This window comes from Parus major, chromosome 15 (genome assembly GCF_001522545.3).
Source record: "Parus major isolate Abel chromosome 15, Parus_major1.1, whole genome shotgun sequence".
NCBI lineage: Eukaryota > Metazoa > Chordata > Aves > Passeriformes > Paridae > Parus > Parus major.
Window position 1 is genome coordinate 13640003 of NC_031784.1, and position 22224 is coordinate 13662226.

Consider the following 22224-nt stretch of genomic DNA (forward strand, 5'->3'; position numbering starts at 1 on the left):
ATCTCTAAAGAGTTCACAGACTTCAGTAACACTACTCCTGTGTGTTTCCCCTTCTCTCTCCATCTATAAGTAGGACAGGTTCTGCCATTACTGTCACATTACAGCACAATTGTACCCAAACTTCACTGATTTTTCAACGACCACCTCCTAACCAAGAGTGAGTGAGCTAGAGCAGTAGCACCCATTATTTCGGGTGGCAGCCCACAGGCTGACTCCAAACCATGCTGTTGCTTTCCCTAGTACCCTCTGTCCTCAGAATTCTGGACTTTTTTGTGCTTAATCCCTGACAGGATGAGGTTCAGCACTTGCCATTCTCTGCCAGTGCTCCTCTCCAGGCATTCATACCCCCCTGCAGGAGTCAAAGTGTTGCTCAGCTCTGAGTGGGCTGTGCTTGTAGGACTCCCCTCAGGGCCTCTGGATTCCTACAGTTTAGGGATCTTAGAGCATTTATTTCCTGGTCACTCTCCAAGCCTGGAGGTGGCTGCAGGCACCATGGTCAGTGGAGGAAGGAAAGGCTGTGCTGATGGGAATATAGGCAGGTGGAGAAGGGTTGGCCAAGCAGGTTTTAGTATCCCCTCTCCTCACTGATCGTTCCTACAGTGGTGGTTTGGGGTTTTTTTGGGACATACAGATAGTTTTCAGGGCTGTGAAAAGCAAAACAATGCAAGAGAAAAGGCAAGAGGGAGGAATGTTCCCTTAGGTGTGTCATGGCTGCACCCAGTTTCCTGTCAACCACTCTGCCAGCATTGGAGTTGACATTTTTCTTCTTTCTAAATCTCTTCCTAATATCTTCATTTCCCCTCTTGGGCTCTCCTCTCCCACCCTTTCTTACACACAGTTAAGGTCATCCTTCACCAATTAAGGTCACTCCTCACCCTCAATGCTGCATCAAGTTTTGGCATACTCAGCACGAAAAAACATGGAGCTGCTGGATTGAGTCCAGAGGAGGCCATGGAGATGCTCCAAGGGCTGGAGCCCCTCTGCTCTGGAGCCAGGCTGGGAGAGCTGGAGGTGTTTGGGTGTTTACCTAGAGAAGAGAAGGCTGCAGGGAGACCTCAGAGTCTCTCTCAGGGCCTAAAGGGGCTCCAGGAGAGTTGGAGGGGGACTCTGGACAAGGGATGGAGGGACAGGACAAAGGGAATGGCTTCCCACTGCCAGAGGGCAGGATTTGATGAGATAGTGGGAAGGAATTCTTGGCTGTGAGGGTGGTGAGACCTCCTGCACAGGTTACCCAGAGAAGCTGTGGCTGCCCCAAGGTGTCTAGGCCAGGCTAGACAGGGCTTGGAACAAGCTGGTCTAGTGGAAGGTGTCCCTGCCCATGGCAGGGGCATGGGGCTGGATAATCTTTGAGGTCCCTTTTGCTGTAGTTCAATGAGTCAGTGTGGATGAGCTGGGGCAAGAGTTGATGTCCTTTTCCAGACCAAGGTAAAATGGTTGCTAGAGAAGCTGTTGATATTTGAGATTATCCAGGTGCTGCTGTGGCTCCTTTGAACGTACTGGATAGTGGCACAAAGGCATAGGGAGAAGTACTCTGGCAGGAGGCACAGCAGGGGCACCCTGGGGGACACATCCCTTGGTGTAGGCCAGGTTTATTCACACTCTGTCCTAGGTATGCTGTGTTCAACGAGGATGGGTCCCTGGCTGAGCTGAAGGGGTTTGAGGTGAAACGCCGGGGAGAACTGCAGCTGGTGAAGATATTCCAGTCATCTGTGTTTGAAGCCTTTCTAAAAGGCAGCACCTTGGAGGAGGTCTATGCTTCCGTGGCCAAGGTGGCTGATTACTGGCTGGATGTGCTCTACAGCAAGGTAGGCACAGCTCAACAAATCTGCGGTCCAAGGTGGAACATGGGAAGGAGTATCTGAGCTGGTTGGGCACTGTGGGAAGGTGGATTTCACTTGCACAGAGTCACTGTCCCTTGTACCTCTTCTGCCCTCAGTTGCTTCACAGATGACTCTGAGCTGGGTGGGAGTGGGTTTACTGGAAGGCAGGAAGCCCTGCAGAGGGATCAGACAGGCTGGATCCATGAGCCAAAGCCAGTGGTGTGAGGTTCAACAAGGTCAAGTGCCAGGTCCTGCACAGGGGTCACAACAACCCCATGGAATGCTCCATGCTGAGGACAGAGGGTCTGGAAAGGTGCCTGACAGGAAAGGATCTGGGGATGCTGATCAACAGTGCTAAACACATACCCAGGTAGACAAGAAGGGCAATGGCACCTGGCCTGTGCCACAGCGTGGCCAACAGTACCAGGGCAGTGACCATCCTCCTGTGCTGGACACTGGTGATGCACCTTGAAACCTAGGTGACTAGGGTCAGTTTTTGTCACCTCATGACAAGAAAGACATTGAGGGGCTGGAGCATGTCCAGAGAAGGGAAAAGAGCTGGGGAATTGTCTGGAGTGCAAGTCTGATGAGGAGCAGCTCAACCTGGGGGCTCAACCTGGAGAAAGGAGGTTCAGGGGGACCATTCTTACTCTACAACTCCCTGACAATAGGGGGGAACCAGGTGGGAGTAGGGCACTTCTCCCAGGGAGCAAGTGACAGGATTAGTAGAAATGGCCTCAAATTGCAGCAGGGGAGGTTTAGGTTGAGTAATAGAGAAAATTTCATCTCCAAAAGGATTGCCCAGCTCTGGCACAGGCTGCCCATGGCAGTGGTGGAGTCCCTATCCCTGGAGGAATTTAAAAGCTGTGTGGATGTGACACTTGGGTACATGGGTTGGTGGTGGCTTCAGCACTGCTGGGGGAGTAATTTGACTTGTTATTAGAGGGCTTTTCAATCCAAATGACTCTGTGATTCTACAAGACAAGGGGGTGGGAGGGAACAAGAGTCCAACTGGGTCCATGTCATGACCTACTGGTCATGGGGCATGATGTTCATTATAAATTCTCATCAGATGGAACAAAGACACTGGTCACGTGTCAGGAACTTTTATTGTACAGTCACTGTAATTCCAGCAACCAGCCCACTGCTTAAACTTAAAAGGTGTTAGTCAACAAGCAAATTCTTACAAGAGACTTCCACAAGAGTGGAAGAGCCCTTAATTTTGTACAGAACACTTCAGGAAGTTGTCAGCTCCCACCACATGCGCCTCAAAAGGCACTGGCTCACAAGTCGCAATAGACCACCAACATTCAAAGGTACTTGCTAACAAGCTGCAATGCACCATCACACAAAGGTGCTGGCACATGAGCCACAACACCACTACTCAAAGGTCCTGGCAAACAAGCCACAACACACCTTTACACAAGCTCTCCACTCCCACAACAGGGTTCAGTACAAAGTATGAAGTAGAATATGACAGCCCTTCTTTGCTTAGGCAAATCAAGGGAAGAAAACAAAGAATATCACTAGTCCTTAGATCTGTGTTGGTCTTGTTTTGGTCATACTACACAGATGGTTCAGAGCTGGTGTAAACAATGAGACAAAGAAAGTGGAAGAGAAGGAGAGGAGGAAAAGAAAAGAGGAGATGGGGGAATCTATTTGCTTCCTTTCATGCACAGCTTAGCCCTCCTGGATGTGTGTTAGAGAAAGGACTGAGCATGAGTCTTAGGGCATGGCAGGGATTCGGCTCAGTGGCAAAGCACTGCCACACCTCCATGGGACCCTCCAGTCACACCTTTCCTGTAGCAATACTCAGAATGTTTGAGACAAAACATGTTTAGTTCTGGTCCTGTACAGCCCTTTGTTTTGTGATGCTGTTTTGCAACAAATTCTTGGTGAGCCTAACTTTGCATGCACAACACAAAGCTGTGCTGCCTCAGCTCAGCCATGGCACAAACTGATGCCAGCCTGAAACCCACTCACCCTCTTTTCTATAGATCCCACTGGCAGATGTGCCAGGAAGTAATTCCCAGGCTCCCTGTAAAGAGACATATCAGCTGTTTGTGGTGCTCTCTGTTCCTGACAACAGGAAAGTTTGATCACTAATTCTTGTTAACTTTGGGCTTTTCCCTAACTTTCAGGCTGCCAACATGCCTGATTCAGAGCTGTTCGAGCTCATCTCAGAGAACCGATCTATGTCACGCAAACTGGAGGACTACGGGGAGCAGAAGTCCACCTCCATCAGCACTGCTAAGCGCCTGGCAGAGTTTTTGGGGGACCAGATGGTGAAGGATGCAGGGCTGAGCTGTCGCTTCATCATTTCCAAGAAACCAGAAGGGTCTCCGGTCACTGAGAGGTAACCCCACCTGGAGGGGCCAGTGCTTCTGGCAGTGTGGGAGAAACCAAGAAGGGATGGGCAGGTAGCAGGAAGGGAGGGAGCTGGAATACATGGCCAGGTGATCACCTGAATCTAGCACAGGCCTTGAGCAGGGCAGTGGGTAGCACCGTACAGCCCAGTGGCCTCACGAGAGTTCAGGAGAAGCCTGAAGGATCTCCACAGGCTGGGAGAGTAAATTGTGGGGTGCTAGGACATTGATTCCCTGCCTCCCCCAGAGCCATCCCCCTTGCCATCTTCCAAGCTGAGCCCAGCGTGTGCAAGCACTATCTCCGAAAATGGCTGAAGAGCCCCTCACTGCAGGACTTCAACATCCGTGCGGTGAGTGAGGCATCCCTACAGATGACCCCGCATCTGGGACAGGAGCTTGTCCTTTTGGAGACATAACCTGGGCAGTGACTTCCTGTGCTCACAAAGCAGGGGGCTGGGGTAGGGGTGCTACTGGAATGCTTTGTCCTGTGTCTGAGCACCCTTCTGCTTGTCTTTCTTCACTGCCCAAGCTCTGGCCTCTTTGCAGATCCTGGACTGGGACTACTACATTGAGAGATTGGGCAGCACCATCCAGAAAATCATCACCATTCCAGCAGCCCTGCAGCAGGTACAGGGCAGTGGAGGGGTGGACAGGAGGAAGGATTTGTACAGGGGACTTGGATGTGATTTGGAGCTACTCTGCAGGTAAAGAACCCAGTACCACGGGTCCGACACCCAGACTGGCTTCACAAGAAACTCCTGGAGAAGAATGATGTGTACAAACAGAAAAAAATCAATGAGCTCTTCATTTCAGAAGGCAAAAAACAGGTAAAGAGGGTGAGGGGAAGGTGCTGGCAGTGCCAGTGGAGCTATTCTCTTGCAGTCCCCATCCTTCTGCTCTCCTTGCTCTCAGGTTCTTGCCAATCGGCCTGTGGAGGGGACAGCCAGCTCACAGGTGGGTGACATAGAGGATTTTGGGGCTGTCAAGATCCCTCAGCCACTGGTTCCCATTACAAATAAGCGGAAGCGTATCCCTGCAACAGAGGAAAGCCAGCAGCTGTCCCAGGACCTGGAGCTGTCCCAGTCCTGGCGGGAGATTCTGGGCCCACCTCCACCCTTTGGCACCACCAAGGTAGGTAAAGCAGATTGTGCAGGGGATGCCCCAGGACTCATCCAACCAAGCAGCTTGGGTGCTTCCCAGGAGCAAGCTGTGGGTTTCCAAAACACTCTGCACACACATGGCTCTGGGATACAAGGAGAAATATAATCAGGAGACAGAAAAGCAACCGCTGATAGAGAAAAGGGAGGTGGTGGCTTCACAGCTGGAGCAGGAACATGATCTGGGAGGGCTGGAAGGCTAGGCTGTATGGTGTGATGGTGTGGGGCTGGGAAGCCTTTGCTGATTTTATGCTTGTTGTCAACCCACTTAGGAAGAGCATTTGGTCTGGCTGCGCTTCCACCAGAAGAAGTGGGAGCTGCAGGCTCGGCAGCGGCAGGAGCGGCGGAAGAGGAGGCGGCTGGAGGATGGTGGGGTGGTGGCAGGTGGAGGAGTGGTTCGCGATGCCCCTTCCAAAGGGCTGAGCAGTTACCTGCGCCGGACAGCACGCAGCATCCTGGACTTGCCCTGGCAGGTTGTGCAGGTACTGGGGAGGGGATCTGCCACACAGCAGCCTGGGACACACAGCCTCACATTCACACTCTGTGTTCAAATGGTGAAGTTCAGGAACTCTGACCTACCCCACGTAAGTGTTAGCCCTGGGGAGCCCAGGAGAGGCTGTTGAGCCTCAGACTCACACATGTCTGGATGGAAACAGGTGACTCTTGGATACATGGGTAGATCTGCTGGTGGGGCAGCTGTAGTTCAGCCCGTGGGCAGCACTGCACAGTCACAGAATTGCAGAAACATCAGCTGAGGCTCTGTTCCCATATTCTGCTCAGTCAGGGCCACCCAGGGCTGGGGTCCCAGGACTACATCCTGGAATATCTCCAAGGATGGAGAGCGCTCACCTTCTGCAGGCAACCTGGACCAGGTTCACCTTTGCAGGGAAAAAGTTTCTGACATGCAGAGGGAACGTCCTGCATTCTATTTTGTGCCTATGATATCTGGTCCTGCCACTGGACACTGTTGACACGTCAACGGGGATTCCAGGAATATTTCCAGGTCTCAAAAAGACACGAGCAGTTGATGGTTGCTAGAAAGGTATTTATTGTATAAAAGCATCAGTCTCAAAGGCAAAGAGTTTAGAAAGTTACAGTCCTTACTAAAGCTTTGGCATAAAGTCCTGAGTTTTGAGCAGCAGCTGTCTGGTATAAGGTCCTGATGTTTTGGGTAGCAGCTTCTCAGCATGGAGTTCTGTTGTCCTGCGCTGCAAAAGCAGTTGGTGATGATGGTGGTGCTGCTGTTCTTTGGGTGTATTTTTCTGGTCCCCAATAGAGGGGATTAAATTCATAAATCATCCAATCAGCTAAAAACATGCTTCTAAAACAATACTTTCTACACCAATCCAAACTCAACTCCAACATGAGAAAGCAATGCTCCTGCCACCTGAATCCCACCTATAGGGCACCATCTGTCCATGTGACTAATCCTGTCTATTCTTATCCAAGAATGCAAACAATGCCTTCATTATGTCTAGGGCTAAGTTGAATCTGTGAATGGTATTATCACTGACCTTCAAACTGGGTAATAAGGTTTTTCACTAGCTAACACAGTCTCTTAGGGCACTTAAGCTATATTTTTACCTACTTAAAACTAAAACTTACACTTTTACTTTATATCTATGGTTCTATATATTTTAATTCTTTTCTCTCTCTGAGGAGCTCAGAGAGGCTTTTATTTTGGATTCCAGCAGGGCATCACTGGGAAGAGTCAGGTTCTGTGCTCTCTACACTTCCCTTGGAGTATATACCTGTGGAGGAGATCCCTATGAGCTTTATCTGCTCTGGGATGAACAGTCCCAGTTCTACCAGCCTTTCCTAATATGAAAGATGCTTCAATCCTTTCTTCCTCCTTGTGGCCCTTCATTCAATTCAGTATGTCCATTCAGTATGTCAGTTGAGGAGCCCAGCACTGGACACAGGATTCCAGTGGGGCCTAGAAGCAGACAGTGTACAAATAAAGAGGTGGGGTGGTGTCATCCAAGTTTGATCCAAACATCCAAAGGTGTTTTTACAAATTTTTTTTACGTGTAGTCACCTAAACCCAGCTCCTATCACCCACTTCATCCTCCAGAAAGGTCTCAGAGCTGCAGGTCCAGGACTTCAGAATGATTTGAATGACATTCCCTGGAGCTGGTTGGCCAGCCTGTGGCAGAGTTTTCTTTATGGTACTCTGGGACAGTAGCAGGACACAGAGACTCCAGCATTGAAAGTGATGATTCTCTAAGCTCCCTGCTTTGTTTTTAGCCACCGGTTGACCATGTAGATCCCCAGAGTGCTCTGCAGTGTAGATGTAAGCACTGCTGGCATGTTGGATCTGCTAATCTGTAGGACACAAGGCACTGCTAATGCTGACCTTGTGCCTTGTGTCCTACAGATTGCTGAGACTAGGCAGCCTGGGCTCTTCCGGCTGTGGGCGGTGATAGGAAGTGACCTGCACTGCATCAAGCTGAGCATCCCCCGTGTCTTCTATGTCAACCAGCGTGTCCCAAAGCCTGAGGAGGGAGCAGCCTACAGGAAGGTGAGCACCTGCCCCTTCTGGAAGGGGAAACAGCTGCTTGCACTGAGATAAGGCACTTTACCTCCCCTGTAAGCAGGAGTTGCCAGCATCTGCCATGCAACACCTCATTCTCCTACCCCATGGATATCTCTCATCCAGGCCCTGGTCCTCTGCTAATACCAGTTTGCCTGGAAATCGAGTTCTCTGTTTCAGGAATTTGTAACATGCATGACCATAACCTACTGATTTCCTTAGGAGAGAGCACCAGAAGCTGGCCTGGCTCAGAGCTTTGCTCCTGGTGGTGCTGCCACGTGGTGGGATGTGTCCCAATAATCCTGTCCCTTACCCTGCCAGGTAAACAGGATCCTGCCCCGCTCAAACTTAGTTTATAACTTGTACGAATACTCTGTTCCTGAAGACATGTACCAAGAGCACATCAACGAAATCAACGCAGACCTCTCTGCTCCAGACATCGAGGGAGTGTATGAGACACAGGTAACTCCTCCAGGTGTTCATCTTTAAGGGTTGCTGAGTAGTAGCTTTTTAGTCTAAATGCCAGTGGTGAGACACCAAAAATCCAAGACCCTTGACATTGTCCATGAAACTGGGAGTTATGCTCATATGGACAGAAATGCTTAGTATCAGCACATGGGTTACAGTATGTCAGGGAAGGGACTTCAGTTTATTTGGAGTTAGGAAACTTTGGGGAAAGAAATGGATGGCTTCTTCTAAACTAATCCAGAGCCAGCCTGCTGGTATTGGAACTAGGAAAGAGAAGTGGCATTTGGAGTAAAGCTGGGGGAAAACCCAACCTATGTAGAGTGATACATAGGTCTGAGTGCCATGTCCTCTAAAACAAGGTTGTAAAAGCTTTAGAAAAAAATAGCATATAACTTGAAGGTTCAGCAAGAGTAAGAACAACCTAAGTGAAATTCTGTAGAAAGCAATGAGGCTAAAATTCAATTTGCTAGTGCTGAAAATGAAGGTGGGAACCTTTCTGAAAATGCAGGTGGGATGCTTGCTTCCAGTGAGGATACTGATTTGTCCAGCAGATCAAAACCTGATGACAGGAATTTAACAAAGATGTTGTAGAGAAAAGACCTCGCCTGTATGGAAGTGGCAGAATAGATCACACCATTGTAAGAGTGGAGTTAAAGAAAGCATAAAGGCAGGTGAATTTGATACTGAAATGCACTGTAGGATTATTATGGATGAAAAGTCCTGAGTAGGACAAGCTTTGCTGTGAGCAGAGGTACCACTGGCTATGAAATGCTTTCTGAGGTGCAGGAGGCTGCAAGGGCAAAAAGTTTATCACAAGAGTTGGGAGACTTTTGTTACTGAAGTTACTGGTATAACCTGTGAAGCATTCCAGTGGGACAGAGTTAAAGAAAACTTGTATTTGCCTTAAGTTTCTGCTTTTGAAAAATGTGAAGAAAGGTCTCTCAAGGCAAGGCACAACTCTTAATGATTATGTGGAGGCTATGAAATCCTGTGGTGATGTAAAAGGTTGAACCATATATGCCACCAGCAGTTGAAAATGGTGCCCAACAAACTGTACTGAGGTTTAGTAAGCAGCAGCCAAAATTTACTTCAGATTACTTATCTAAAGTGACTGGCATGTACCTAAATTCTTTATATCTACAGACCTTCCTCTAGGAAAGTCCTCTCCACTCTAGTAGTGTTTAATAAGTGGGAACAGGAAAATCAAAAAGGTGAAATTAAAATGAGCAGCTGAAGTAAAACAAAGGGCATGGAGAAGTTTCAAAGATATGAAGGAATTTTAATAGTCATGGGGTAGTAGCATCTGTCATCTATGGGGAGGTTGAGTGAGTTGGACTGTGCAGCCCAGAAGAGCTCAGGGGACCTGCTTGATGGAAAGAGTGGAGAGGAGGAGCCAGGCTCTGCTCTGGTGCCCAGGAAAGGGAGGCAGTGGACACAACCTAGAACATGGAAATTCTGTGTAAATTTCAGAAAAAAACTTCTGCAAATATTGTTAAGCAGGTTGCCCAAGGGGTTGTGGAGTTCCCATCTTCAGAGACACAATGAACCTAGTTGGACACTGACCTGAGCAAAGAAAGATCTGTCTTGATCTTTAAACGTCTGCAGTGCAGTTCTGGTCATGATCCCAAAAAATGCAGTAGCAGAAGGATGAATAATAGAAAAATGAGTAACAGAAGGATGCAAGAGAGGGAAAGTTTGCCCTCAGGGATGGAACTTAAATGGGAATGCTTTATCTTGCTAAAGAGATGTGAGGGGCCTCTACAACTAAAACTAGCACAAGGGAAGAGCAGTCAGGCAAGAATTGTTTATTGCTTCTCTCTAGTTTGGGACCAGGTTCCTCAGAAAGCCATTCAGGAGTCTCCTGCAGCAGTGGATTTGACAGCTACAGGGTTAAAAAAACAGGATGGCTCTGTGGTGAATCTCCTACGATGCCAATTATCTGGAGGTTCAAATGGAACCCCTGCCTCATAGTGACAGACCACAAGTTGCAGAGTGGCAAGATTGCTTTGCTTGTTGCTTGCTTGCAAGATGGTGTGTATTGCTCCACACATCCTCCAAAATACATTGATGGTAGGATCTGGGTAGGAAGATGTGGATTTTGAGATACCTGTTCTATACCTTAGCAAGGCTGATAATACCAAATTCATGCCAAGGTACCTCAGATATGTGCCAACTGTGGATTTTAATCTAGGTTATTCTAGGTCTGCAGCCCCCAAGAAGAGCTTAGTAGCAGTTGTTCCATCACATCTCTTCCCACCATTCCAGGTGCCACTGCTCTTCCGTGCCCTGATCCACCTGGGCTGTGTGTGCATGGTCAGCAGGCAGCTTGTTCGACACCTGGCAGGGCGAGAGGCTGAAACCTTCAACATTGAGCACCTGGAGATGTGCTCACTGGCCCAGTTCACTTACCTGGAGCCAGGTGAGGCATCCTGGAAGAGGGATTCCTGAGGCACCTGGCACCTGTGGGCACTACTGATGCTCTGTGCTCTGTGTCCCCAGGAAGCATTCGCCACATCTACCTGTACCACAGCTCCAAGGGCAGCAAGGCACTCCTGGGCCTCTTCATCCCCTCACAGCGCAAGGCTGCTGTCTTCGTGCTGGACAAGGTAAGGAGGGCTGTGGAGAGTGAGAAATTGGGGGTGCTGATGGCTGGACATGCCCTTGCTGTGTGCCCTGACAGCCCAGAGACCCCCCCCATGTCCTGGACTGATCTCCACAGTGTGGGCAGCAGGGAAGGGAGGGATTCTGCCTCTCTGCCTTGCTTGAGTGAGTCCCCACATGCAAAGCTGCCTCCAGCCCCGGGGTTTTCAAGATAGGAAGGATGTGGAGCTACTGAAGCAAATTCAGAGGAGGCCACAGAGATGCTCTGATGGAGGCTGGAGCACTTCTGCTTTGGAGACAGACTGGGAGAGCTGGAGGGGTTCAGCCTGGAGAAGAGAAGTCTCTAGGGAGACCTTAGAGCTCCTTCCAGTGCCTAAAGAGAGCTGGAAAGGACCTTTGGATAAGGGATGGAGTGACAGAACAAGGGGGAAAGGCTTCCCACTGCCAGAGGGCAGGGTTAGGTGGGATATGGGAGGAAGTTGTTCCCTGTGAGAGTGGTGAGGCCCTGGCACAGATTTGCTGGCAAAGCTGTGGCTGCCCCATCCCCAGAAGTGTTCTAGGCCAGGTTGGATGGGGTCTGGAGCAATGTGGTCTAGTTGACCTCAGGTTGCACTAGGGGAAGTTTAGGATGAATATTCAGAAAAACTTCACCAAGAGGGTTGTCAAGCCCTGACACAGCCGCCTAGGACAGTGGTGAAGTCACCATACCTGGAGGGATTTAAAAGATGCGATGTGGCATTTGGAGACATGGTTTAGTGATGGCCTTGGGAGTGTTGGGTGAACAGCTGGACTTGATCATAAAGATATTTTCCAACCTAAACAATTCTGAGATTATGTATTGTCCCTGTCCATGGCAGGGGGTTGGAATAGACAACCTTTAAAGGTCCCTTCCACCCTGGACCATTTTCTGGTTGAGCCAGGCAGCAGGAGGTTTCTCCATACATCACACATCCCCGCCATGTTTTGGCAGGGCCCCTGGCACTGCACATCCTAGGGTTGCTGTCCCCCTGCTCTGACTTAGTCCCTCTTGCACCCAGGTACGCAGCAACCAGATGCCAAATCTCACCACCTTGTTCTCGGTGGAGCGTGAGGCTCTGCTAGAGAAGGTGGGCAAGGAGCTGTTGCCCCTGGACAAACACACCTTTGAGGTGCGTGCTGAGACTGACCCTAAGGCCATCTACAAAGGTGTCCAGCGGCTGCTCTTGGGCTACAAGGTGAGATAAGGTGGGGGAAAGGTTTCAGTAAGACCATGGGGACTAAGGGAAGGATGCTGTGGAAGGCACTGGTGCACTAGTTCCAAGAACACTGCACGTAACTGCTGGACCCAAGATCAAGAAGTGGATGCTTGTTTTGCTTGTCGGGGGCTTACCTGCAGCAGTGAAAGGTGGCAAGGCCATGTCAGGATCTTGTTCCATCCCTACACTCAGCTGGAGAGTTGGTGGTGTTGGAGGTGGGTGGGTGCTTTGGGAATGCTGGGGTGTGCTGTCCCAGGACTGTGGGGACCTGCTGTGGGCATGGGGCACCTGACACCACCAGCTTCCTGCTGAGCAGGTGAGAGGTGGACCAGGACATGTGCCTTTCTCCTTGGTGCAGGATGAGCGCCGGGGCCCCACGTTGCTGGCTGTGCAGTCCAACTGGGACCTGAAACAGCTGGCAAGTGGGATCCCCATCATTGAGGAGTTCCCCTTGGTCCCCATCCGGCTGGTAGATGACATCAGTTACTCAGTCCTGGACTGGCAGCGCCATGCTGCCCGCCGCATGATTCGCCACTACCTCAACCTGGACACCTGCCTCTCCCAGGCTTTTGAGATGAGCAGGTACCCAGGGTGGCCATGGTCCCTGAGGCTGCCATGCCCTCAGTGGGACCACAAGAGCTGCCTCATCCCTTGAGGGGATGGTCAGGGTCCCTGTTTTCCCTGCACCCATGCTCATACCGATGACCACTGATGTCTCTGTGCCTCAGGTACTACCACATCCCCATTGGGAACCTCCCTGATGACATCTCCACCTTTGGCTCTGACCTATTCTTTTCACGCCACCTTCGTCGTCACAACCACCTGTTGTGGCTGTCCCCTACGGCCCGACCTGACCTGGGGGGGAAGGAGGCTGATGACAACCGCCTGGTCATGGAGTTTGATGAGAGGGCCTCAGTTGAGATCAACAATCCTGGCTGCTACTCCACAGGTAAAGAGGGAGGAAGGTGGTAGCACTGAATGGGGCAGAGCTGTATCCTGCTCTGTGAGTCCCGCAAGAGGGGTGGATGCAGTCCCCCAAGAGTCTCTATGGTGACAGTTGCAACTAGCAGCTTTTGGGTTTCATTGATGTGGGCAAGGTGGATGTTAGGGGCGTGTCCTGGAGCAGGGAAGGTTCACCTGTAACATGTGCAGGCATCAAAATGGGGATTCTTTACCAGTGACCAAGGACAGTAGCACTTGGCAGACTACCTGCAATGTTGCCCAAGGACAACTCACTTGGTCATCACTGGTGCCACTGGGACAGGTGTCTCATAGGCAGCTTGAGTGTATTGAGTTCTTCTGAGGTCCACTGTTGTAGCTTCCAGGAAAACTGGTGGTCCCCAAAGGGTCAGTAGGTCCAAGCCTTGTCCTGAAAGACTCCTTTCATAAAAAGCACCTATGAACATCCAGTCATGCCTATGAAAGAATTTGCTCTCCGAGTGCAGCACCACCTACAGATCACCTTGTACCTGTGAAAAGCACTTCTGGCAGCAGCAGGGAGGGTGTTCCTGCTCCTTTCCCTGCATCTCTGCTGACAGGTGTATCTGCTCTTAGTGTGTCTGGAGCTGGACATCCAGAGCCTGGCTGTGAACACAGTGTTGCAGTCCCACCACGTGAATGACATGGAAGGAGGCTCCAGCATGAGCATTAGCTTCGATGTGATTCAGCAGGCGTCCTTGGAGGACATGGTGACAGGGAACCAAGCTGCCAACATCCCAGCCAGCTATGATGAGACTGCCCTCTGCTCCAACACTTTCAGGTGTGGCTTGAGAAACAGCAGGAGGTAGAGTGGGTGGTCTCCATCCTGGCAGGTACCCTCAGGGTCCTGCTTCATTCCCTCTTGGCTTTAGCCTTTCCCCAGCAGTAGGGCTTGTAGAATGCTCTAAGTATATAACCAGGCCTCAAGTGCATGGCAAGCATCTTCTCCAACACACTGGAAAATCATCAGAGCTGCCTGGTGCCTCAGCAGATACTGCTTTCTCCTTTGTTTATGCTCCACCAGGATATACAGGCACATATTTACCTCGTGGATCATGTGCTGAGGGCTGAACAAGGGAGTTCCTACTTTAAATCCTCTAATGTGTCCATAAGGGAGGGGGAAGGGGTTGCTGGTGTCAGGTGGGGTGATGCTGGTCTCTGCTTGCTGGCAGGATTCTGAAGAGCATGGTGGTGAGCTGGGTGAAGGAGATTACACAGTACCACAACGTCTATGCAGACAACCAGGTCATTCACTTTTACCGCTGGCTTCACTCTCCTTCCTCCCTGCTCTATGACCCGGCACTGCACCGCACACTCCACAACATGATGAAGAAGCTTTTCCTGCAGTAAGTCAGGTCTGAAGTGTGCCAGGCTGGTGGATGGGGAATGGAGAGGTGTGATGTTAGTGACCAGGATGCTGGCATCCACAGTGATTCTCTAGAAAGGTGGGCAGTAGGATGGACCTCTCATCCATCCTCTTTGTGTGACTTCCCTTGCCCAGTGTTGCTGCATGTTGACTGCAGGCTGATGGATCAACACATCCTCTTTGGGTCACATTTGCCCCTTGGGCATTGCTTTCCCATCCACTGACCCCACCCTGTGCCCTGCTGCAGGCTGGTGGCCGAGTTCAAGCGTCTGGGCTCCTCTGTGGTCTATGCCAACTTCAACCGCATCATCCTGTGCACCAAGAAGCGGCGCATTGAGGATGCCATCAGCTACATGGAGTACATCATCAACAGGTGGGGTGCACCTGGAGATGAGGCTCCTGGGTGGTGGGGCTGGGGTAGGGCTCAAGGCCAGGGAGGAGGATGCTGACTTTTTGCCTTCTGATGCACCTCAGAACTGAATTTATTACTTTTTTTGGCAAAGCTACTGAAGGGACAAGGCTTCCCAGTTCTCTTGCTGTAATGCGTGGAGTTCTGATCTGTACCTAGCTGTCCTCTATAGGCAGTATTCCAAGAATACTCATAGGACTCAATTGTGAAGAGATCTCCAGGAGAGCCTGAGACGCCCAGCAGCTTGTTCCCTGGCTGGCTGTCCACATCCCAGCTGTGGTATAGGCACCTTAATACAAGAATAGAGAACCACGTGTCCTTGGGCATGACTTCCCCTGGGATCCCTGGCAGGGGTCCAGTAGGAAAGGGAATACCACTCTCCTGGCCAGCACCACCTCCCCACAGTGTCCCGTGGAAAAGAGATGATGCCGACACGGGGACTGACTGCAGTTTCTTCCCTCCAGCATCCATTCCAAGGAGATCTTCCATTCTTTGACCATCTCATTCTCCCGCTGCTGGGAGTTTTTGCTCTGGATGGACCCAGCAAATTATGGAGGTATCAAGGGAAAAGTGGATTCTCGCATTCACTATGGAGAGGTAAGAGATGGGAAGGATGGGAAGCACCCTGTCCCTTGGGAGCAGAGTAGGGAGGTGTTTGCTGGGCATGAGGGACTGCTGTGGCATTGCTGGGACTCCCAGAAGGACACCAGCAAGAGGCAGGCATTGGAGGAGGAGGAGGAGAGTGAGGAAGAGGAGGAAGCGAGGGAAGAAGAGGAGGAGGAAGGGGAGCCAGATGTGGAGGAGCTGCTGGAGAACAGCTGGAACATTGCGCAGTTCCTGCCCCAGGCTGGCTCCTGCCAGAGTTACTTCTTGATGATCATATCAGGTGAGCAGTACAGGGAGATGCTTAAGTCATTGTACCCCACCCCCGTGCCAGCTCTGAGTAGGAGCTGGAGCCTTGCCTATGTCTTCCCAGCATACATCGTAGCTGTGTACCACAACATGAAGGAGGAACTGCGGTGTAACACCCCTGGGAGTACCCCCATCAAGAGGAGGAGCACCAGCCAGGTGTCCCAGGAGACTCTGGGGGACCTGAGGGCCATGTCTGGTGAGTGTCAACTGCCAGGGCAGCTCTGCTGCAGACAGAGAGCCACCCACCTTGCTTGCCTGATGTGCCATCAACAGTTCACTCTCTGCTTCACCCCTCTAGGCATGATCACCTTCTCACAAGATTATGTGGCCAATGAGCTTACCCAGAGCTTCTTCACCATCACCCAGAAGATCCAGAAGAAGATGGCTGGTTCCCAGAACGCCACAGAGCCCTCAGACATGTTCCCAGTCCTGCCTGGCTCCTACCTCCCACTCAACAACCCAGCTCTGGAGTTCATCAAATATGTTTGCAAGGTCAGTGGGGGTGGGTCAGGCCCCTTGGCTGAAGGATTGGGTCTGAACTGAAATTCTGGTCCTTGTCCATTGCTGGAGCTTTTCCCAGGAGGGATCTACAACTAATTTACTGTTCCCTGAATCCATATGAGTGTCACAAGGATCTGAGCTGTCCTGCTGAGAACAGTTTCTGCTGTTAGGCTCACCTGGCTTTTATCCTTGCAGGTCCTCTCCCTGGATGCCAACATAACCAACCAGGTGAACAAACTACGCCGGGACCTGCTGCGCCTTATCGAAGTGGGCGAGTTCTCAGAAGCAGCCCAGTTTCGGGACCCTTGCCGCTCCTATGTGCTTCCTGAAGTCATCTGCAGGAACTGCAACTTCTGCAGGGATCTGGACTTGTGCAAGGACCCTGCCCTTTCCCAGGTGCAGCCTCTCTCCTAGGGATAATAGAGGCCCCAGTACAGCAGTGCTGGAGGCCAGCTGATCATCTTACCTACTTTATCTCTCTATCTTCCCCTTGTTTTGCAGCTCTGTGTGCTGCCTGTGATCATCCTCACCTAAAGCAAATTTTCTGTTCATCTTTTCTACTGCATGTGATGGATCTGAGAGTGCTTGAGCTTTGGCTTATGTTCTGTCCTCTCCAAAATCAAGTTCCACAATCCCAGTGCATGAGACTTGTGGTGCTCACCTCCTTCTCTTTGCTCCTAGGACAGGTTGGTACTGCCTGGCTGGCTCTGCCCCAATTGCCATGTGCAGTACGATACTGATGCCATCGAGACAGCACTGGTGGAAGCCCTGCAGAAGAAGCTGATGGCTTTCGTGCTTCAGGACCTGGTAAGCACAGAGGTCCCCAGTTCTGCCCATTCCTGTAGTTGTCTGAGCCCTGGACACATTCACTTTGCCACTGGCAGAGGAGCTTGGCCTCATCTTCTGACTCACCTAAACCTCCTTGGCCTCCAGGTGTGCAAAAAGTGTCATGGTGTGAAGGATACACACATGCCTGTGTACTGCAGCTGTGCTGGAGACTTCACCCTCACCATCTCCTCCCAGGTACTTCAACACCTGCCCAGCCCAGCAGCTCAGTGAGGGGCCCTAAGGTGCCCTGTGCCTCCTCTGCTCTAACTACACATGCCCTGGCACCTGTTAAGCTGTCCTCTGGGAAGCCCTGCCCAGCCACTCCATCAGAGCCCATGGCTGCCCAGGAACCTTCTTCCCCCCCTGTTCTTTTCTCCCCAGGCCTTCATGGACCATGTCAGTGTCTTCCAGAACATCGCCCGGCACTATGGCATGGCTTACCTGCTGGAAACCATTGAGTGGTTGCTGCACACCAACCTCTAGCTCCAGCAGTGAGGGCTGGGCTGCTCTTTCTGCCTACTCCTTGCTCTCACATCCATGGAGAGTGGTACTGGACCCCCTTGGCCAAGGGACGGACCACAGAGACACTGCATACCCCTCCTGCAGTGAGGGAAGGGAGGGGGAGCCATGCTTGGGACTGGGTTGTCTTTTCCCCTAGCTGCCTGGTGGGGGACTTGGGGCTATCCAGTAGCTGGAGGTGGGCTACACAGGTCTGTGCTGGCACCATGTGTGGTTTAATTTTCAGTTTCTGTAAATAAATGGGTGGTAGAAAGTAGGTGTAGTTTTTAGGGAGGGAGGAAGCAGGGGCTGTGGGTCAGTGGCTGTGGTACCACCCATAGCCTGGGGCATACTGGTGGCTGTGGTATCACTGGCTTCATCCCACCCTCAGCCCAGCCCAGCCCTTGCCAGCTTGAGGCAGGCAGTTCCCAGTGCCCACACCTGCCAGCAGGTCCTGGGGCCTGACTGCAGTGGGGTGACTTCCCTGTGCAAATGTGCTTGGGCAGGCTTGGCCCAAGCACTTGTCAGCTCTCATTAAGGTATTAGTGGCTCTGTCCAGTGAGGTGGGGGGCCTGAGACCCTATACACATCCCTGCAGCAGGACCAGCAGCCCATGGCTGGAGGCTGTATATGTCCCCACTGTGGTAGTATGGGGCTGGAGGATGGGGACACAGCCACCAGCTCTGACACCCATGTCCCTCCATTTCACTGCAGTGAGCAACCCTAGGCAGGGTTTATTGACAGCCTGGGGCTGGCAGTGGTGGCAGGTGGGCTGTAGGACAAATCATACTCTTCCATGTGTGCCACTCCTCATGGAGGCAGCAGATCCCTCAGAAGTGAGAGCACAGTATTCCAAAGGTCATGAGCCCACCACAGCCATGGCATCTCAATGGGAACAGAACCACTGCAGCCATGGCATCTTTGTGGGCATGGCACCAGGAACTTTTGGGCATCTCAATACAAGATTATAAATCTATTAGAGAGCATCCAGTGAAGGCTGTGAGGATGGCGGAGGGTCTAGATGTGAAGTCATACATGGGGCAGCCGAGGACACTTGGTTTATTCAGACTTCACCAAGGGGGCTGCAGCTCCCATTGGGCAGGCACTGATCTCTCCATGAGCAGGGACAGGACCTGAGGGAACAGCTGAAGCTGTGGCAGGTGAGGGTTAGGCTGGAGATCAAGGAAAGTTTCTTCCCCCAGAGGGTGCTGGCACTGCCCAGGCTCCCCAGGGAATGGGCACGGCCCCGAGGCTGCCAGAGCTCCAGGAGCGTTTGGACAACACTCAGAGTTGCACAGGGTGGGATTGTTGGGCTGTTTGGACAGGGCTAGAAGTAGGACTTGATAAGTCTTGTGTGTTCCTTCCAACTCGGGCTATTCCATGATTCTATGGAAAGTGCTGACTGAGGGCCAAGGAATAACTTTGGAGTCCTTGGAGGATCCCAAAAAGAGGGAAGAGCTCTGGGCTCAGCAGACATGGAGGCAGGATGGAGCAGCACTGTGGTTCTACTGGGATGGGTTCTCTCACTCCTGGTGTGAGGCAGACCAGGGGGATGCTCTGCAGGACACTCTGCTCCTCTGTCCCCTCCCGCCACCTGGCTTGCACAGGAATCCGTCCCGGGGTGACACCACTGTGCTCCTGCTGCACCTGACGCCTGCTTCCCCCACAGTCAGCGGGGCCGGGGGCTCGGGGCTGGTGGCTGCAGGAGCCGTCCCGTCTGCAGGGGGCGCTGCTCGAACAACTTGAGCGGAGCAGCTGAGCTGAGCTCGGCCGGAGTGGGCTCAGCTGCATTTGGCTGCATTCAGCTGACTTTAGCTGGGCTGATTACAAAAATGTATTTGCTGGGATCTCCAAGTCTTTTAATCTCTAACATAGGCACTTAATATACCAGGCAGTAGCCCCAGACTCCTCCAGGAAAGGTGCCCAGGATTTTTCTCTTTGTGGAAATTGCATCTTCTAGGTTCCACACGAGGCACTTCCCATGCATCTTCTGGAGTCTGTCTTTTATTTCAGCACCTGAAATCCCAAATAGCAGCCCCAGATTTCTCCAGGGAAGGTATCCAAGATAATTCTTCTCTTTTCATGGGACCTTCATCCTCAAGGACCCACCCAAGACTCCTCCCAGGCATCTCCTGAAGGCTTTACACAGATGCTTTAGTCCCCTGAGAACCTAGTAGCAGCTCAAGGCTCCTCCAAGAAAAGCAACCTCAGGTGACTGTTTCACATTTGGAATGAACTCTCTCTTCAAGGGTCCACCCAGGATTTCTTCCACTTCTTACACTGCCCTGTGGTCATGGGTAGCAGCCCCAGACTCCTCCCAGGGAGACCTCCAAGATCTTTTGGAGGATTCTGTATCTGGCATCTGTCTAGTGCAACACAGTGGATTGTTGCAGCACTGTGGATCATGCACAGTCCTCTGGTCAAAGGCCCCAGAAATGAGTCTGGGGCACTTCAAGGATCTTGGATGGTTTATGACACCGTGTAAGACATAAAAGCCTCCTCTCACATCAGCGTGCTTGAGCAAGTTATGCCCCATCAGATGGAATGAAAACCCTCAGGCCATGGTGTGAATGTACTATTTTCCCAGGGCTGGGGGAGTTTTACTAGCCTGAGCCAGCAGTATAAGGGAGCACACTGGTGTGAGAAAAAGCAGCATCTCCCTTCCCTTCCCCAGCTCAAAGCTTAGCTTGAACCCCTTTCTCCCTGGGCTGTTCCCTTGTCAGCAATGTGCTCAGCATGATCTATCTACTCCACCAAGCCAGCCACTAAGGTCAGGCCTAGAGTTCACCAGATCCTCCTTTTCATACTTTTTGTAGAAGGACACCACATTTGCCAAACCCCTGGTGACCCAGGACTGCTGATAGATGATCAATAAAAAAGACCACTTGCTTAAAGGACATGATGCTTTCTGAAAGTTAAAAGAATGCCTGTGCCAGTTAAAATATTTTTTTTTCTTTAGATTTAATTAAATTATTTACTTTCCCCTAAAATTATTTTCCACAATGGATGCACAACTTGCAGATGTTGCCCATCATTGTGTAACGGTATTTTCCAGACTCAGAAATCAAAATCTCTGTGTGCATGCTGTGGCTTGCTCAGTCCTGCTCTTCTTCCTCTGCTGCACTCACAATGACACCATAACACAGCCACTGCCTGGGGCTCTCTCTGTTAATGATTCATCAGTCACTTTTCCTTTTTCTGAGATCTGCCCTGCCTCTCTAATTTTTGGCCAGATTTCCTCTACTGATTCTTATCTGTAATTCAGCTCACCTGCCTGTCCATGTTCACATATCCCTGTTTGTGTTTCTTGATTACATGCCCACCTGTGTCAGGCTGATATACAGGCAGTTTAGGGTTGGATTAAAACACTGAATTTTGGAGGTTTTTTAAACATAGCATGGCTTTTGGTACATTTTGATTTCTACTGATGCTGTGTCATGGTTTAGAAATAGCATTCTCCAAGGTAGTATTCCCACTAAAACCATATACCCCTCCCCTCTCCAGGTGGAGCTACAAAAGGTAAAGATACCAGGTTGAGATAAGAACAATTCACTGGAAACAGCAAGGAGATAAGAAACGAACAGTAGCAGCAACAATGCTAATACTGAAAGTTAAAAGAATTTATTCACATGGGAAAACCCCACTAATGGATACAACAGGTGTTTTCTCAACTGGAAGGAAGCCCTTCTTGTAAGACGGTCCCTTTCCCCTGTCCCCAGCAATGACATGAGGTGGTATAAAATAACATCAGGGTCCATGCCCACTCCTGCCTACTGCAAAAATAGCCCCTCTCCTGGCCAGAACCAGGACACCCTACATGCAGGTGAACTTACAGGAAAGGCACTGGACAGAGCTGAAGCCCCCACAGGGCATTCCCAGGCTGTGTTCATTGTGCTCTGGCAGGGGTCGGTGACAGAAGAGATCTCACTAGATACAGCTTAGTCCTTGTTGCCTGAGCAGGAAAACAACCAGCTCCAGGCTGCCCAGAAACTACTTTGCCTCAGGGACTGCTGTGCTACTTCAAGTGGGACAGTGTTTGATTCCCCAGCAGAGGCGGAGATGGATCACGCTCATTTGACACAGACCAATTTAACTTCTCAGGCTTAAACTGACAAAAAATTAAACAATTTCCTCTTGTGCTCATTAAAGCCATGATTTCTGGAACCCTTCCCAGAGGACAGCCTCACCTACCATCCAGACTCTGGCTCTGTGGAGAATTTCAGGCAAGAATGAACTCACCACCGTTCCTGCACTCTGAAATTCCTGTGGGTAAATCACATACTGTATAAAGGGTGAGGTGATGTAAGGATGTTTTAACAAGGTCTGCTGAGAGCTGATGGTGATAAAGCTGTTCCAGGACACCGAAGTGTCCCTGTTGGCAGGTTAGAATAGAAAATAAGAGACACAAACTTCTGGATGACAGAACGTAGGCAGACAGGGACAGTCCAGGGACAGGTGCCAGTCCTACCAAAAAGGGTGACCCTTTCTGCCATCCCTCAGCTGGAGGCTGAGGTTAGCAGGTGTTGGGAACATGGGGGCCACTGCCCCAGTG

General features: G+C 51.0%; 1 protein-coding gene and 1 long non-coding RNA gene across 4 annotated transcripts in view; one reads left to right on the forward strand and one right to left on the reverse strand.

The window, feature by feature from the left end:
* The window catches only part of POLE (DNA polymerase epsilon, catalytic subunit), a 34373-nt gene extending 15603 nt beyond the window's left edge, over positions 1 to 18770 (forward strand). Inside the window, exons 24-48 of one of the 3 annotated variants that reach the window (XM_033518155.1) lie at positions 1610 to 1805; positions 3962 to 4176; positions 4434 to 4536; positions 4733 to 4813; positions 4891 to 5013; positions 5099 to 5317; positions 5616 to 5825; positions 7721 to 7864; positions 8198 to 8338; positions 10610 to 10763; positions 10844 to 10950; positions 11983 to 12159; positions 12539 to 12762; positions 12909 to 13129; positions 13735 to 13939; positions 14331 to 14504; positions 14772 to 14897; positions 15398 to 15530; positions 15636 to 15819; positions 15910 to 16041; positions 16144 to 16337; positions 16542 to 16742; positions 17028 to 17153; positions 17280 to 17369; positions 17556 to 18770. In XM_033518155.1, coding sequence (XP_033374046.1) covers positions 1610 to 1805; positions 3962 to 4176; positions 4434 to 4536; positions 4733 to 4813; positions 4891 to 5013; positions 5099 to 5317; positions 5616 to 5825; positions 7721 to 7864; positions 8198 to 8338; positions 10610 to 10763; positions 10844 to 10950; positions 11983 to 12159; positions 12539 to 12762; positions 12909 to 13129; positions 13735 to 13939; positions 14331 to 14504; positions 14772 to 14897; positions 15398 to 15530; positions 15636 to 15819; positions 15910 to 16041; positions 16144 to 16337; positions 16542 to 16742; positions 17028 to 17153; positions 17280 to 17369; positions 17556 to 17657 — 3982 coding nt within the window. In that variant the 3' untranslated portion in view covers positions 17658 to 18770. Of the gene's footprint in view, positions 1 to 1609; positions 1806 to 3961; positions 4177 to 4433; positions 4537 to 4732; positions 4814 to 4890; positions 5014 to 5098; positions 5318 to 5615; positions 5826 to 7720; positions 7865 to 8197; positions 8339 to 10609; positions 10764 to 10843; positions 10951 to 11982; positions 12160 to 12538; positions 12763 to 12908; positions 13130 to 13734; positions 13940 to 14330; positions 14505 to 14771; positions 14898 to 15397; positions 15531 to 15632; positions 15820 to 15909; positions 16042 to 16143; positions 16338 to 16541; positions 16743 to 17027; positions 17154 to 17279; positions 17370 to 17555 lie in introns of those variants that run through there. The other 2 variants (XM_015644288.3, XR_001524305.2) reach the window with 2 other exon arrangements.
* Positions 6368 to 10613, reverse strand: LOC117245190. Its single transcript, XR_004499552.1, has 2 exons — positions 9908 to 10613; positions 6368 to 9783 (listed from the first exon to the last, which is right to left on the reverse strand). It is a non-coding gene; the product is annotated as an uncharacterized LOC117245190 (long non-coding RNA).
* Positions 18771 to 22224: the final 3454 nt, after the last annotated feature.